General features: G+C 35.2%; 2 protein-coding genes across 7 annotated transcripts in view; one reads left to right on the top strand and one right to left on the bottom strand.

Annotated features, from left to right (window-relative positions):
- LOC128238609 (adenylate kinase 9-like) overlaps positions 1–11,144 on the bottom strand; it is a 43,781-nt gene extending 32,637 nt beyond the window's left edge. For 3 of the 6 annotated variants that reach the window (XM_052954704.1, XM_052954705.1, XM_052954708.1), the window contains exons 1-14: positions 11,102–11,144; positions 10,253–10,408; positions 9,759–9,879; positions 8,965–9,114; positions 8,383–8,495; positions 7,873–7,980; positions 7,393–7,461; positions 6,208–6,336; positions 5,697–5,771; positions 5,092–5,333; positions 4,522–4,702; positions 3,726–3,888; positions 2,450–2,494; positions 1,649–1,747 (exon numbers count right to left, since the gene is read on the bottom strand). In XM_052954704.1, the coding sequence (XP_052810664.1) occupies positions 1,649–1,747; positions 2,450–2,494; positions 3,726–3,888; positions 4,522–4,702; positions 5,092–5,333; positions 5,697–5,771; positions 6,208–6,336; positions 7,393–7,461; positions 7,873–7,980; positions 8,383–8,495; positions 8,965–9,114; positions 9,759–9,879; positions 10,253–10,408; positions 11,102–11,122 (1,672 nt within the window). In that variant the 5' untranslated portion in view covers positions 11,123–11,144. The remainder of the gene's footprint in view (positions 1–1,648; positions 1,748–2,449; positions 2,495–3,725; positions 3,889–4,521; positions 4,703–5,091; positions 5,334–5,696; positions 5,772–6,207; positions 6,337–7,392; positions 7,462–7,872; positions 7,981–8,382; positions 8,496–8,964; positions 9,115–9,758; positions 9,880–10,252; positions 10,409–11,101) is intronic. The other 3 variants (XM_052954707.1, XM_052954709.1, XM_052954706.1) reach the window with 2 other exon arrangements.
- Positions 11,145–13,364: 2,220 nt separating this feature from the next.
- Positions 13,365–15,791, top strand: LOC128236638 (uncharacterized). Its single transcript, XM_052951633.1, has 4 exons — positions 13,365–13,502; positions 13,725–13,785; positions 14,476–14,547; positions 15,289–15,791. Exons 1-4 carry the CDS (start codon positions 13,371–13,373, stop codon positions 15,789–15,791), a joined length of 768 nt encoding a protein of 255 aa, XP_052807593.1. The 5' UTR covers positions 13,365–13,370.
- Positions 15,792–17,850: the final 2,059 nt, after the last annotated feature.

The following is a 17,850-nucleotide window of genomic DNA, read 5'->3' as shown; positions in this document are numbered from 1 at the left end:
TGAAAATTTAAAGCAAACATATATAACAACTTAAATCTGATGACCAAATTATGAAACTATTTTTTAATTCACACGGTAAACAAGATATATCAAATCATTCAACTCCTAGAATAATAGGTTATAAAGTAAAAATATTGGAGTTTATGTAATCATACATTTAACTCAAAGTACACTTTGTGATAATCAGCCAAGAAATCTGTTGTAAAGCAGAGGAAGAAATTAACAAAGAAACAAAAGTTAAAATAGATAAATAAACTAGCTAATGAAAAGGAAAGGTGACTAGCATAGGAAGAATTACAGAAAAATGGATTGCAAGGCTGAGTGTGTTTGTACTCCATGTCATCAGGTGTGACTTTCCTGGCTATACAATGAAGCTATCCAGTTTAAAAGCTATAAACTGCAGCTACAAAAGGAAGACAAAGTAAAGAAGCTATATACTGCCTCTATTAAGTGCAACAACTAGATCTTGTAGCTGCAATATGAAATATGCTGTGACTATATAGTATAGAAACTATATGCTGCAAACATAAAAAGGAATAGCAACTATATGCCGGACCTACAAAGCATAAAATACCATATGCTGCTCTAAGCAAGCGTAGAAGATGTATACTGCAGCTATCAAAAGTAGTAGCAGTTTTTGAGTGAAGTAGCTTTATACTGCAGCTATTGAGTGAAGTGGCTTTATACTGCAGCTATTGAGTGAAGTGGCTTTATACTGCGCTTTATACTGCAGCCATTGGATGAAGTAGCTTCATACTGCAGTTATTGAGTGAAGTAGCTTTATACTGCAGCTATTGAGTGAAGTAGTTTTACACTGCAGCTATTGGGTGAAGGAGCTTTATACTGCAGCTATTGGACAAAGCAGCTTTACACTGCAGCTATTGGGTGGAGTATCTTTACACTGCAACTATTGGGTGACATAGCTTTATACTGCAGCTATTGGGTGAAATAGCTTTATACTGCAGCTATTGGGTGAAATAGCTTTATACTGCAGCTATTGGGTGAAGTAGCTTTACACTGCAGCTATTGGGTGAAGTAGCTTTATACTGCAGCTATTGGGTGAAGTAGCTTTATACTGCAGCTATTGGGTGAACTAGCTTTATACTGCAGCTATTGGGTGAACTAGCTTTATACTGCAGCTATTGGGTGAACTAGCTTTATACTGCAGCTATTGAGATATGTTGCTTAATACTGCAATTATTAAGTGTAGTAGTTTAATGCCGCAGCTATTAATTGTAGAAGATTTCTACTGCAACCATAAGTGTAGAAGCTATATACTTTAGGTACAGAGTGAAGAAACAATGTACAAATGTATTGGGGCTAAAAAAAAAGCTGCAGATACTAAGTAATAAAGCTAAAATTATGAGTAGCTGTAAAGTATATAAAAGTGTAGAAGCTATATATGGCAGCTACAAAAAGTAGAACACATATGCTGCTGCCAAAAAGTGCTGCAGTCAATAAGTGTAGAAACTATAAGCTGCAACTGCAAAGTATAGAAACTCTGAGTAAAGGACTACAATGTGCACATGCTATATGCTGCATCTGCAAAGTGTATCAACTATATGCTGCAGCAGTACCAGCCTGTTGAAGCAACTAAGCAGAGTAACTATGAGAAGTGTGGACAGAAGTGAGGTGTTGTCTCGTTCACCTGTCGGTTTAGTCTCGGCCTCAGTTGTGGCGTCAGCCTCTGTGTCAGAGCCTTCCCCTTCCTGTTCCTGTTCCTCGTCATTCTCACCGCCCTCCGCTGCTGCACTCGAGGGGAAGGGTAATATGTTTACATTCAAACAATCCAGGGGAAAGAGGGTCAATCAATACTTGTATATTTGGCTTAATGGAGGGAACATGCAGCATAAATCGTTCAACAAAAAGAATATTCCATGCATCCTAGCACTATACTATTCCATGGCTATAGCCTTTAACATTAAAGATTAGGCATTGGTATTATAGGATTGGATTCCCATGATGCAAAAACAATAAATGCATTTTTAATTGAATTCTTGCTTGGAATCTATTCAAGAATGTCCATAACAAATAGAAACAAGAGCAATACATAGTAAATACCAATGATCGTCTGCTCTTATTTTTTTAGTCAAACAACAAGTATAACTGAATAATTATTCAAACCAGAGTTATGCACCTTGCTATACATGAATGTATAGTCTCTGGCAACATGTGTACCAAGTTTTATTTAAATATCTTGTACCAGTGTTTGAGGGAGGGCCAAGTTTCAAGTTTTTGCACCAAAATATTGACAACAAAGAAAACACCAATTTTATCACACTAGCCAAACTTTTTTTCGATGAAAGACAGACAAGCTTTAAAAATAAAATTAGTTTCACTTTAATTAATTGGACAAATATGTTTAAGGGAAATAAACTCTGATGATTTGCATCAAAATTAGAAGAGATCACTGTCAAAGTAAGTGGGTGGGGTAATCAAGATGAGGTACCTTCTCTCTCCTCCGCTTCCCGCTCGGCTCGCTCACGTTCTGCAGCTAAACATTGGATAACACATTAAATCACATAGAAAATGTATAAACACATCTAAGATGTATATATGTAATGTAAATACATGTCAGTGTTTTAAATAAGAACTGCTTGGAAAGACCAAACCCTGCAGCAACAGTCCATCGGTGAAAGAAACTTCACTGAATGATATTTCAAGATTATTTACCAAAAAAACATTCACATGTATTTAAATTGGCTTAAATTTTACTAAGGGGGTCAATTCCACAGGTGACAGATTCTTATTAGAACACTTTATGTATATTGTCTAATAATTGTGTTTCTAATGTACCAATTTTGGTACCTACATGTATCTTCGGTACCCAGTTTATTCATTACCCGATACATATAAAAAACCTCGTGGGTTCCAATGATGCTAACATAAATCAAAGTCATAGCACAAACCTACGAAACAAATACTCTGAAAAACAATGCCTTTTGTGTTTTCATGCTAAATTTACAAATACAATGTTAACTTTCTAACATTATTCATAATCTTTGTATTCTTATCTTCATAACATTTAGCAAATTATTTTGTTAAACATTCCGTTAAACTTCAAACATCAAATAGCACATGCATCATGAAACTGTAACAGATGAAACAAATTAATCAAACTTTAAAAAACAAAAAAACTTCAAATTACACTTATTCCTAAGATTTAGAAAAGTGATTAAAAGTTACTGTAGGCAAATTGATAAACATTAATTACCATTATCACAACCACAAATTAAGCAAACAAAATTGATGTTTTTGACAATAAAAGTAACGGTCAATTTCTTTTTGGGCATCATCCTATATGTGATTCAACTAAGGGCTATTCCATTTGAATAAACATCGCAACCCAGAAACGCCCCTTTCAAATTTGATTATCTCCCTTTCAAAGTTTACGCTTTACGAAAAACGTGAAAAAAACAAAAAGGAACCCCCCATATCAAATTTCTTTATGGTTTCTCTTTGCCTTCCTGGGATGGCTTTGCTAAACAATGTTATGAAAACCCTCTTCAGTATGAAGCAGCTTAAATCAACAATGGCTGCTCACAAACTTCTTTTGGAAAAAAAAATCAAACTGAGTTTGTTTGGTTTTAGCCAACATTTGGGATGTTTAGAACTTGTGACACCATTTTCTTAATACTTCAGTAAATATATACCTTTCACTAGATCTAAAGTGATGAAAAATTAAACTTAAACCATCTACATGTACAGTTGGGGCCTTCTCTCACCTTCTGCGGCTTCCTTTGCGGCCTGTTCCGCCTCAAGCTGCTCCTTGATGCGAGTGCGAACCTGCAGTATGGCGGACTCCATGGCATCCTTGCGTGCCTTCTCCACGGCTTTAGTTTTCTCAATCTCCATCCGTGGTACCACCAGCTTCTCCATATCGAGCACCTGACAATATATATACACACATCCATCAATGCACAGTTCTGTAGGAGTGAATACATAGACATGCACACCATGTATGACAATCCAGTCCGATAGAAGAGCACCTTGAGCAGAGGTTACTGGACAACAGTTTTCCTAACGGGTTAAAAGGCATAACTCAACAACCTTTCTTCTGACATTTTAATGAAGATATTTTGCACTACACCATTACCACCAACCACAACAACACTATGACACTAACTCAACCTTTTTCTTTGAAAAACAGACAAACTAAAAGTGCATGTCCATTATAGAATTCAAAGCGTGTGCTGGATATAAGCAACTGTTTAGACTAAGAAAGTAAATAATTGGCTGTTTGTTCAGAACTTTGTTTAAGTTAATAATGTGATTAACAATATCGTTGTTAATTTTTAAACATAATATATTTGATAATTTGCTGATCTTTTTAAATAAAACAAATCTATCTGAAACCGTTGCCTGAAATCTTGTCAGAAATACACAAGCGCATCTGTTAAATTTCCAGAGAAGTTAAGATATGAAAGTTAACAATGGTGTTATTAACAATTTTGTTAACTTTAATAAAGTTCTGAACAATCGGACCAATGTTTTGCAATATAATGATTATTGTTCCTTTACCTTAGCCCCATATTTCTGTGCCAGAAGATGAGAGAATGAAGTCTTGCCAGAGTATGGGGCCCCAAGGACGGAGATTTTACACGGGGGTCGAGGCTGAGGGGGTAGCAAGTACGGGCGTGGGTTCTTCAGGAATTTCTCCATCGCCTCTGGGCTTGACAGACAGTATACCTTATCCAGGAAACTGGAACACACATGAAAGGGATAAATTAACACAAGGTGCAAAATGGCCACTTTGCAGTTCTTATATGAGTTTACGACTGAAAATTGTGTCAATTATAACAATGGAAAGAGATCAAATTTCTCTTTAGCTTGCAAATATATTTCCTATATTTAAATGATAAATGTATATTACGTAACAAAATACCAAAGTTATTCCTTCTTAAAAAGGTAATTAGGTCTATTTCAAGCTATGTAAGCACAATCACAATGATTTTTTTAAGTGAATAAATTATAACAAGTTTCACATCTCATAAACTAAAGTATTCTTGAACTAAGACAAGAAGTTATTGTGTTCTATATTCCCTTGCTTGTGGAATTCTTATCTAAAAAAATAAACATAAGTCTGCTGACCTGACAGCCATATCTGGTTTCCCTGGTATAATGTTGCCGTCGTGCAGAGCAACAGGGCAGTTCCTTAACCATCGACTTCGGCGCCATCGGAATCGTGGGGCAACCATCTGCTTTGGTGCAAGAGAGCGCATCAGCTCATCCGTGTCAATGTCCTCTGGGATTTCCTCTTCCTCAGGGTCATGAAGGCGCATGGGGACAGCGGCCGGACGAAGCACAAAGCAGTTAAGTCTTGACTGCAGTTGCTATTGGAAAGTGAAAAGTTACGAATTGATTTTGTTCATTGTGAAATCGACTTGCAATAACATTAAATTATGTCGCTCCTTAAAGTTTTGGTACAACAGTTATGAATATTTAGATCATGGCCTACGAATCACAAAAGCATGCCATCTTTTTCAAAATGTTCGTATCTATGCGTGTCTGTTTAATGCACTCATCAGTAGTTATATTCTTTTTATCCTTTTCATCATTAATTTTAAAATAACAGTGTACATGTAATATTGATTATATTCAATTCATTCACAAACCATTTATTTCCTACTCACTTAAAGAACTGTTAAAATCTTTTAATGTAAACCCAGTTACTGGGCTAAACCTAAAACACATACCTTAAATAGGTTACTAGATGTCTGGTTGGCGTCCATCTCAATCAGATACTGCTGGTCATGGTCTGCCATGTACTCCTGTAAACACACAGTGACACAACCAATGAAATAACCTCAGGGATATAAGAGTACGTCTTTAAGATGATTTAATTTATATTTCACTTTTGAACAAACATAAATTGTAAAGAAACAGTTTAATCACAAAAGCCATGGTCAAAACGAGTAGAAACTCGGAAAAAATTATCCAAAAATTACGCTTTTTGGAACAAAACAGAAAGCTTTCACTAATTTGAATGCAATAGCTAGAGATTGCCTTAAATTTGTCAGGTCTATTTTGGACAAGGTCATGACAATTTATGAATCATTTTTAGTATACAATTTAGCGTTTTCATTTATTATGATTTTAAAAAGTTTTGAATTTTTCTATGTGATCGATTCTTTCTTCACAAACAATTCAAAATCATCACAAATTCAAAGCTACCTACAGTTTTATGTTTGAAACTCAATACCGTACCTCGAGCAGCCTGAGCAAGTTGACCTTGTACTTGCGTATGTGTTTCTCGACATGTTCTGGTAGATCCTCAGGTCGGGTGATCAGGCGTTCCAGGACTTCCGTGGGCAACTCGGGGATCATATCCTCATCCTGCAGAGGGAAACATTCATACTTAAGAGTAGTTCATTTGGGATTGAAATTATAATCCATCATTGGAAATAATTTATTATAAATGTAACTGAAATCAAAAGCTCAAACAAAATATTGTTACAGTGGCATAAAAGAATAACAAGCATTTAACAGTTAAAGATCCATACAATGACTGAACATGAAAGCTTTATTATAATACTGTATTAATGTATTTTTGTTAAGGTTATTTGGAAGTAATTTTTCAATGATAACCATTTTAACTGAATACAACATAATTAATACTGTTTTTCTACCATATATTTCTATATTTAGAATTACAGCCCTATAGTGATAATTGACTCAAAGGTCATGTAAGCCTTTAATTATGACCTCGAATGTAAATTCTCCATTTTTGACAATAATCCATCATTTTTTTATCCCTATACTCACTATAGATTATGTTAATTTATCTAATACATTTGTGTAGACAGCTACATGTTTATTCTGATATGAATGCAGCTTGAGTCTGTGTTTTGGGTAGAAATAAATATTGGTGTCTATTTTAAAGGTCAAGAGGGCAATTATTATTCAATTACACATCTTCAGTATGAGGCAGACAGCTATACCATCAGAAAGTCTAGCTGCAGCCCATGGTATCATTAAGTTTCCACGAGACCACAAGAAATGATTATCAAATTTTAACAGCTAATGGAACTCAGAATTGTACAATGTTGGAGAGGGTTTTCGTTGTTTTCATTTATACATAAACTCCTATTATCTGAACGCTTAAGGTAGAGCTTAAGCTAAACCATGCTATAAGAAGTAAAATAGATAAATGACAATGCTATTCACTTATATGCCTGATAGTAACTTATTGTTGTCCTTGACAAAAGAGTTCAAAACATTTGTTTCAACCAGTACCTTCAATATTGAAATTATACACTCAACACCTATGCACAGCTCCCATGTATATTTTTAAAAACTCAGATTTTGTGCGTGCAGTAACTATTACTGATCATGTTTTCTTTCCCATGCCACCCCTCCCCCCACCCCCAACCCCAGCGTCATGTGTATTACCTCGTTAGCGGTCTCCTCCTCCTCAGCCTCCTCTTCTTCTTCCTCCTCCTCACCCTCTCCTTCCTTCTCCTGCAAACAATGTAGGATTGATTGGTTTACAAATATCCACCAATAGAAGACATTGATAGTGATCACATGATCTCTAAAAATAGACTCACGATCTGCATGAAATATTATCTACTTTTTTATTTGCATTCCCACATATATCTCAATTCAAGAAGTATAGAACTCATTAATCCAAAAATTGTTACCAAATGTGGATCAAAACGTTCTTTGTTAAAATCTTATGGCGCATAAAAAAAACTAAGTGGTTGAAATTAAAATAAGCCTGCAAGTCCTTCGCAGATTTAAAGGCTTGCTCAAAATATAAAATTTTATATTTCAGAGTAAGCAAGCGATATGCAAGAGATTTTTTTACGACCAAAAGTAGACCAATTTGATGACTTTGACATTCAGAGGATTGGGCTGTTCTATGGTTACCTCTTTCGCTGGTCGTTCTGGGTTGATAATATCATCTGTGTAGAGTTCCCCTGACACTGGGTCCACCCTCATTCCGACACGACGCTTCTCAAGGTCTTTGTCGGGAATCTGACATCCATACAATTATGTCATTTAATAACAGCACCTAACTTAATTCAAAGTTCAAACTAGATTATTTTATCTTAGTTGTTACGACAGCCATCAGCTGATATGAACCATGACCATGTCCATTTCCGCGATTGAGATAAGTACTTTTAAGCGTGTGTGTGTTATTTCAAATGACCAAGAGGCGCATGAACTGATAAATTGTTGGGTGAGAGGCAGACACCAACTTTACTAGACCATTTCACTCTCTGAAGGTTTATCTAGACATTTATCAAGAATGCTTTCAGACATAACTCTTTTATATATCAGCTTCAGAGAAGACTGCCATGAAAAACAAATTGTGATAATGTATTTGGATAAAATGTTTAATATGTTATCACTAAGATAACCCCTAATTTTAAGTACCTTCATGTTAATGATAAAATCTGGCTTCAGTTTCCAGTTTTTGATCAGCTCCAGTTGATCCTTGCCTGTCAATGTTGCCTCTGACAGAGTTGGGAAGTCGTCCAGCACATAACCTAGAAAATAATCAAGCAAACAGCAATATAATTGGTGATGGTCAATTTCAATTATTGTCCAGATTGATTTCTAAGAAGACACATTAATAAAGATGCATTTTAGCTATCATCATATGAGACATAAGTAAATTCTCATATATAACAAGCTGTAAATGCAAATGCTACACAAGCCTGCAAGCCCTGCACTAGCAAAATGATTGCAAGACTGGCTCTAGATCTTAACATGGAAGGGCTTGTTTGTTCGTTAAAAAGACAAGATTAAAATCAGTGTAAAGATATTGTCATGTTGATTGAAAACTGAAATTTTGATAACTGCATTATTGAATAAAGTTTATTATTTCTCAAGCAAGCATTGTCAGGTACCAATCTACAACACATTCCATTTGAAGGTACATACCTTGGTAAACAAAGACAAACGAAAGAGGCAAAATCTACTTTTCAGATTTAGCAGAAAGCTTAAACTAATTACCATGATGTGCAACCTCAGGGGAATTAATTTTTTCCTCCACCATTTTTATGACCATTTCCTCTGGAATCGCCTCCCCTTTCAACAGAATTCCCATACACTTTACGCCAAATTCTGTCATCATATCAAGGTGCTGCTGGAGTAAATCCGTAGCTGAAAAAAGTGTAAAAGTCATAAAACAGTGTTCAAAATAATAACCTTTCTGAAATGCTGAATGGACCTGACTTACATGTTTCTCATGTATAAATATAACAGACATTGTCACATGATTTTGTTAGTTAACAATTCTGACTTACCGTATCTATTTCCCCGTGAATAGCTTATATTCATCAAAATATTGGTAATAATGTAATAATGTTGAATCTTGGTTACCCCTATATAAAACATTTTAAATAAATGACTGAAAACACCACAGTTACTGCAGTTTACATTTCTGTTCCATTATTTCAACTGAAATCAACTGAAAAAGCTTCTTTGTAATATAATTTTCATAATTGTTTTAACAAACATGTAGCGTTTTATTTCACATAAAACCCTTTTGACATATAATAAGAGGCCATAAGGTGTAAAAATATCACATAATTGTACATCTGCAACCTATAACTTGTTTGTTACCATCAGTTTCTATTAAATTGTAATGCATATTAAAATCAAGCAATTGTGCGCAATATAAAAATTAGACAAAATATTTAAAAATAAAATAACAATTTATTTTTATTATCCTGAATATGGCAACACCTTGAACATGTTTTCTTCCCTTTAATCAATATATATCCTGTGCCAAAAGTTAAACCTACATGATATGAGTTCACACTTCCACTCCATGGCCAGCCTTTTAGCAAGAGTTGTCTTTCCTGCCCCTGGTTTTCCCAGAATGACAAAGCAGGTTGGTTTTGAGTGCAAAAATCGCAGTTCATTCTAAAAGATGAAACAAACAATTCCAAATTATAAACAAAAATTTCTTATCAAAACAATCACGTTCAAGAAATTGATAGCAAACGCCAAATATATATTTTATGTCATAATGATGTACATTATAAGATAACACATAAAATAACAAGTAGTCGGGAAATTAACAGAGCAGAAGATGGTCTCAAAAGCAGTATTTTTAACCTACAGCCAGTGCAGATCCAATTTCTTACATTTTCAAATTAAGCTTCATTTATCATTTCTTCAACATTGTTTTTTTTACTCAACTCCTGTTACAGAATAATGTAAACATTGGTTTAATGATATTTATCTTAGTGTGTAAAAACAACTTTTGCAGCCTTTGATTAACCAGGGTACTAACTTCATCTTCATTATATGGGTCATAATCGATTTTCTTGAGCAGAGCTGACATATCGGCCTGACTCATGTTGGGGTCTGTAACACTGACGGCCTCCATGCTTGGTGCTTCTTGGTCTGCCATACCATCAGCTGTAACTTGTTGCTCACTGACACCAGCCTGATAACAAAGAAGTATATACATGTACATATAGTCTTACCATGAGAGTTACACTGAAACTTTGACACAGATTTAACCAGTTCCTTCAACCAGACTCATAATTATCATACACAATCAAATTTCTTAAAAATTTTATTCTAAGCTTGAAAGAGCAAAAGTTGTCACTAAATTTTATATTTTTTTCTTTCCGTTTAATAAGCCAAACTTAAACATGTAAAGCGCATATTTGTAATTTGAACAATAGTTACTCATGTTAGTGATATTAAGTTATGCCTCATTTCGTTTTAATTTTAATCGAAAAATCACAATGCTTTTATTTTAAAGCACCCATGGACACAAGCCTGTGAACTAAAATAAGGATCCCTAAATTAACTGAATACACCTTAAGAATATATTAACAATCAGTGAATTGATGGCTTGAGTACTAGTGTCGAAAACTTGAAAATATTGATATATTGTGGCTAAGATCAAAATTAATTTGATATCAAGTTTCATTACCCCACCCACGGACTGCTACATGTAAACAAGTGCCCCGTAAATTGTGTTTCATGGATACAAGAGAAGGCACGGCATGTATTGCAATCATTACACTTTAAATACAAATGACAAACTATTTCTCAACATCCGAATGCACATGAATATACTTATCCTCAATCAGAATTTATAAAACAACGAAATATTTCGCTCACTTACAGTTTGGCCAGTGTCGGCCATTTTGTTATTTGGTAGCTAGGGTAATCGAGTGGTTTCGGTGATTTCCGGTAATGGCCGGAAACCGGTTACACGCAACTATTTGTTGACGTACCCGAAGAGAGAGGGCACACGCATATAATCTACCTTTTAAAAAATGAGTTGTTAGGTTTTGCAATATTTTAACAAACAAATAGATCCTGGGCCCACATTCACTAACATCTTGAGTCTGAGTTTAAAGATTCAGACTCAGAAAAAAAAACAAAAAACATGCCGTAAAAATGTTATTATAGGAGCAAAGATGGTAAAATTGATGTATCTTTTACAAATAATCCGTTCTACAATTATGCACACATATTTTGATAAAATCAGTTATATTCTATTTATTTTGAAACATATAAGAAGAACCTGGGTCTGGACCTCAGGCTCAAATCGTTAGTGAGCCCCATGTGAATAAGATAGTGAATAGCGTTGGTTATCTGCCTAAAGGTCACCATTCTGCTATTGTAATAAATGAATGAGCAAATCAAGAAAAACAGAAAAGCAGAATTAACAGAACCCTCTACATAAATGTATACACAACATTCCCAGCATGAACTGGACCACTTTGGTGATATAAACAATAGAATGAGAACACACAATCGTACACTTCACTGACAGTTCATTCTCCTTATCTATTTTGTCAAACCGTAGAAAAGTACATTGTGTGCAATCCCTATTCAGCGTATTTGGTGTTGAAGCTTTGGAATTTATCACTTACCATGTTCTTACAAATAGCAATATTGTGCAATGCTTTTAGCGAACTTCAGGTTCGAGAGAAGCTGGTCCTCTCCAGAAGAGGGCTCTCCTAATCAAATTTACTTAAGATGCTTCTGTATTACGGGCCCTCTTGTACTTACAACATTCCTCTAAATACAGTACAGTTTGTTTATTCAGACCATTATATTTTTGCTCTTTGTCGAGTATTCAATCATGTGAACTTTATTTTAAAAATCATAATTGCTCATTTTTGATAATAAATACCGTTTAACTTGTTATAAATACTCTCAATTTCTTTTCACATATATGCTCATGGGCTGGTATTCATGAAACATCTCCTAACTAAAGTCATTGTCTTAGGTTAGTTATTTCACTTATCATACGATATAATAACTTAATAATATCTGAAATTCTTAATTTTTTATTAATTTTATATAATAGACATAATTTTATGTTAAAAAAACAACATTTTTTTATTAATTTGACCATGAACATTATAGGAAACTCGACTTAAGTTTAGAAATGACTTAAGATGTTTTATGAATACCAGCTAAGTTTTTATTATCATATCCTTTATAAACTGGTTTCCGCTCAATATCTTAAGAACGCCCAGGGTTCTTATGCGTTGTAGGCAGGTTGGTCATGACCAGCAGATAAAGCCTTTTGATTTTGAGGTCAACTAGTCAAAGGTCAATGTCGTGGTGACCTTTAGATTATCTTCAGCTGAAAATCGGTTTTCGATTAATATAATTATGAAGAACACCACGGTCAAAGGACCTCAACATTAGTAGGCAGGTTGGTCATAACCAGCAGATGAACCCTACTGCTTTAGAGGTCAATGGGTCAAAGGTCAAGGTCGTTGTGACCGTAAGCTGAAAATACGCAGTTTCCTATCAATGAATGAAAACGCTTAATTAGGCCTAGTGACCTCGAACTTGGTAGAGGTCCCTTATTTAGATGGTGATACATATATCCAACAGCGTTCCACTAGCGGTCCAGTTTAAATCGCCCAAGTTTACTTTTTATTTCAATGTAGGAGAAATAAAGAAATAAAATACGCCATAAATGCACCATTTCAGACGAGAAATTGTTACAATTTTCTTGGAGAGTACCCCCAAACAAAAACCCCACCCAATACTTTGAACAAATTAAAATAGGTTTTGAGGGAGGGGCGCAAGTCAAAAGGTTACGCCCCCTCTAACGTCAAAATTTGGATCCGACCAAGCATTCAATGACCAGTCTTATGTAAACTTCTAATGTGTACAAGTCACTATTAAGTAGATGCATTATATCCAATAAATAACATTCAATGGCCAATTTCATGCGAAAACCTTATTTATTCTCGTTCATTTTCAGTGGAACTAAACCATTTTCAACAGATGCCGTCGCTTAACAAATCTAAACAATCACTTTAATTGAGTAGACAAAAGTGCACTGAAATTCTTATCTTGTTCGACCGACCTTTAATAACTGCCTCGTCTTTCACAAGGATCTTCGGACTTTATTACGCGCCATGTTCTTACAAATATCAACGTTGTGTTGTGTCTTTAGCCAACTCCTGGCGTCAGAAAGTGGTCAGCAGAAGAGGGTACTCCTACACAACGACGATGACTTGCTGGCCATTGTCCATGCACTACAGGCAAAGGTCATTGTTAATTCGCATCTTTGTTGTTTTATAGCAGACACAAATGTAGGTAATATCAGAGCTTTGTAGTCTTCATTATCGTCGGCTTTAGTTTAAACATTGAACAAAGATTAGCTTAATTGTATCAGCATACTAGTATTAGATATATTTCCATAAAACAGAACATATTCGTTCAATGTAATATTGCTTATGCAATGTCTACAGCTCATAAACTTGTTTTAGGTTTCGGAACAGGACGCGAAAATAAGTACCCTACAGGCACAAGTGGCATCGCCCCCAACCGGTATCGCTGTTTTCTCACTTTTGCATGAATTAAAATATCCACATATGTGATGATATGATCGACTGGCAGCATGTCCGTCGTGAGTCTTCAACAATTAACATGAAGCCAATCAGTGGATCACTCCGCTCACTCACTTGTCAGATGTGTTATGTCCCTATCAAGTTGCATTAGAAAACATGCTCTTCGGGCTAGGCTTCACTCAGCCATTTGAATAATTGTTTATGTGTTGCATTTGATTGCTTTTAACCGTATGTCCTTGATGTAAGTTGGCCAAACCTTTATGCTGTGTGGCATTCATATGTGTTTGTGACCAGACAAGCTAGGACTTAGGAAGTTGGCAAAATATAGCCTTTACATGTCTGGTGTCATACTGATCTATAACTATAGAAGGAGATCTGGCGATATAGGGTCATAAATTCATATGTTCGGACAGTCCAGTGTCCATATTCATAACACACTCACGTATAACTTTTTAACTATAAAATCGGCTTTTAAAAAACAAATTCGAGTTTAATAATAATGTGAATGGTTTTACTCAGGAAATGCAAAACGAAACTAGATCTTTATCCAGTTAATCAGTTCATATAAATACACTTCAACTGTTCTAGAACGAATTCAAACTACATGTATAGATAATGTCATTATTGGTATAACAATGCATTAACTTATATATATATTATATTTATACAGGTCAAGGGTCAACATATATCCGCTGGGGCCGAACGGTCTGTCCATCAAATGGAACCGAACTTGTATATAAAGGTAAGTCTAATATTATCTATATCTAAAGTTTATTATAACATTTTCTAACATATATTTAATTTGAAATCATTGTGTGAACGGGAAGTTCTCCTTGCGTAAACAAAATAAATTTGATTTTGAGGTCATGACACAAAGAAAGTATTCCTTATATGTGTAGTGAATTCTGTAAATTGACAGTGCTTTCCACCATCATGCTATCATCGAGACCATAAACCACACATCCATAATTTGTAATTTGTAACTTAGTATATCAAATATCAAATCGACGAAACATATATTTGAGCGCAATGAAACGTCATTTGATCAATTACAAACATCGGTCTCCGTTTAGATAACTTTGAAAGAGTTTGTATAAAGATTGTATAGCTTAGGTCTTATATGCTGTATTAAGTTGGCTAAAATACGACATTAGACATACACATACAGGTTAAAACGACATTCAGTTGGTATGCTCTGAGAATCTTGTTGTGCTCTGAGCATCTTTCACATTGTGGCATTCACATAATACACGACACGAATTTTGCGAGTGCCGTTAATGTTTTACAGAACGAAAAATAAAATGTCATAAATGTCGCTTATAACTATGTTTAAATGTCGTACGTTATGTCAACATTACATACTCATCCAATAACGATTTAAAGATTGTATAAAACGACCGGCTGTTGAAAAATGCTTTTTCAAAGTAAGTGAACTTATGTACCGGCAAAGTTATGTATGCAATGCCATCTTTACACTTTTCAGGTTTTGCTGCGGGAAACTGGTTTAATTGGCATGGCGGGGCTGCCGATTACATCTGCTTGACACAAGATCCAATCTGGGGTGTCTATGAAGACGGCGCAAATTTGGTCAGCGCAAAAATTTACGGGACCGAATACGAATTTGGTGAACACTATTCAGACGGCGGTGCCAAGTTTTTCGGATCGAATCTTTACGAGCACGATGTTCCATGTGCTCTGTGTCATTCATCTAGACCAGCAACGGTGATGATTCCTGGCCGGAACCAGTGCTACCCGGGATGGACGCTCGAGTATTCCGGATATCTGGTCTCCGGGAGGAATCAGGGCACATATGATGTGTCGGCCACCAACTACGCATGCCTTGATACCGTTCCGGAGTCTGAGTTCGGGGATAATCAAAATAACAATGGGAAACTCATGGTTCTTGTTGAAGCTCAATGCGGATCTCTAAAATGTCCGCCATATGTCCAGAACCGTGAAATTACGTGTGTGGTTTGTTCCAAATAAATGTTGGCAAACTCTTGTTCAAAAGTTTAATGAAAACATTCAATTGATTCCAAATAAAATTGTATTTCACTTTATCATGATGTTTGTTTAAAGACAGATAATACAGTATGTCATATATTAAGTTTATTTTGAAAAATTCTAGAAAAGGAACACGCATTTATTGGAAAGAAGGTAGCAGTGAGGTTAAAATTGAAATGAATTCTCTAAATAAAGATAACAACGTAAATAAGAGAAGACATCCTAATTTATTAAAAGATGTCCGTCCGCTGTAGGACTCTTATTCAGGCCCTGTGGGTCTGCAATAAAATATGTAACTTCCGCGCTTCAGTGACCGCCAGTTCTTGTGAGATTTAAATCAACATACATGTATAAGTTATAAATGCGGCAAAATTTGTCAAATTGCAATATTCTAATGCCTATATTCATAATCTTGTGATAAAAGGACATATTGATAAAGGCCGTATTGATCATATTTGGCGAATGTTTTCACTTTCAAGAAGTTTGGTAACAATAAGCGCCCAAGAACCTTAATTCAATGTGTTATTTTTTTATTTCTTCGAAACCAATAAACTAGTCAGAGCAAAAAATGGTCCTTTCTGATAATCCATGCTGATCTAAATTACAATATCAATGTTTTGCTGTTTAATGGTTTGAAAAAAAATGAAATGTCATTCACTATTTTGATATGAGTTATTTAGTTAATCATGACTAAGACCTGAAAAAATCTAATTCATCATATAGTTAAACTTTCCTATTTTGAGTATGCATATATTGCTTAAACAGCGTAAACAGAATTGCAATAAAACTTCCGTGCTTTCGAGGCTGAGCCATTATACTAGAAGTGTAGTTTGTGTCAGGATGTGGTGGTCACCAAGCCGGACAAGTATATTTCCTCTGGCTACTCCGGTTCCCCCACAGCATAAAACCACACTCTCGCGCAACATAATGCTAACAACGGTAATGAATATAATCTTGTAATAACATTTTTCACAATCGTTGTAAAGAATGTGTTTTTGCAGCAAAATGTGTACGTTCTTTTACACATACCAAGGGAAGTTCATTCTGACAATGAATGTTGTAAAGCTTTGGTGCACAAGGGTGATGTAAGTCGTTATAGGCCATTTTTAGTACACTATTATTAATATTACGTCGTTTTTTAGTGGATGCTCTATATCTACCAAATAACGCACATACTTTAGGCCAATTTTAAATAAAACCCTTATACCTGTATACCCATTCAGTAATTAGCGATTGATGTGCATGTGTATATACACAAATTAACGACTAAATGCCAGTTCTATGTAAAGACATAATGTGTACTGTCATTATTTAGTGGTGTTTATGGTGTATATCAAACTAAATAGCATTCAATAACCAATTTCATGTCAAAATATTTCTGATACTCGATCATTATTAAGTGCAACTACCCATTTCCAACTTTTACTACACCTTTGGCTAAAATGACAACTGCCATTAACTGTCCCTTTAAATGATTTGACACGAGTGCACTAATATTCTAGTTTTCTTATCTCGTTCTACAAACCTTTAATAACTGCCTCGTATTGTACAATCTTCATAAGGCGATTCGGATTGTATATAACGCGACATGATCCTCCATATAGCAACGTTGTGTTGTGTATTTAGCCAACTCATGGCGTCGGAAAGTGGTCACCAGAAGAGGGTACTCCTACACAGCGACGATGACTTGCTGGCCATTGTTCATGCACTATAGGCAAAGGTCATTGTTAACTCGCATCTTTGTTCATTTATCGCAGAGAAAGTGTTAATAATGTCGTATTTTTGGTGGTCATTAATAGTTTTGCTCTAAGTTGAAAGCCGTTAAATAATAACAACACACATCAGGATCAAATTACAATGCTATTGCTCAAATATAATTTTGGTTTCCCACTCAGCTCGGTCGAGAAAAATAGACAGGCATTGGCATCCGCTTGCGATGGCCATAGTTTAAATACCGACCAATATGTTGCCATGTGTCATCAACATATGAATTTCACTACCATAATAGGCAAACACTCGATTATTGTAATGTTGATGTTTC

Source organism: Mya arenaria, chromosome 6 (assembly GCF_026914265.1).
Source record: "Mya arenaria isolate MELC-2E11 chromosome 6, ASM2691426v1".
Lineage (NCBI taxonomy): Eukaryota > Metazoa > Mollusca > Bivalvia > Myida > Myidae > Mya > Mya arenaria.
Note: the sequence above shows the minus strand (reverse complement) of the source record. Positions and strands in the feature narration are given on the sequence as shown.

What these genes read in the sequence shown, in the direction of transcription:
- LOC128236638 (XM_052951633.1), top strand. Translation starts at nt 13,371, where the DNA reads ATGTTCTTACAAATATCAACGTTGTGTTGTGTCTTTAGCCAACTCCTG. An exon ending in AGTGGCATCGCCCCCAACCG is followed by an intron (nt 13,786 to 14,475) that starts GTATCGCTGTTT and finishes ATATTTATACAG; the next exon opens with GTCAAGGGTCAACATATATC. An exon ending in AACCGAACTTGTATATAAAG is followed by an intron (nt 14,548 to 15,288) that starts GTAAGTCTAATA and finishes TACACTTTTCAG; the next exon opens with GTTTTGCTGCGGGAAACTGG.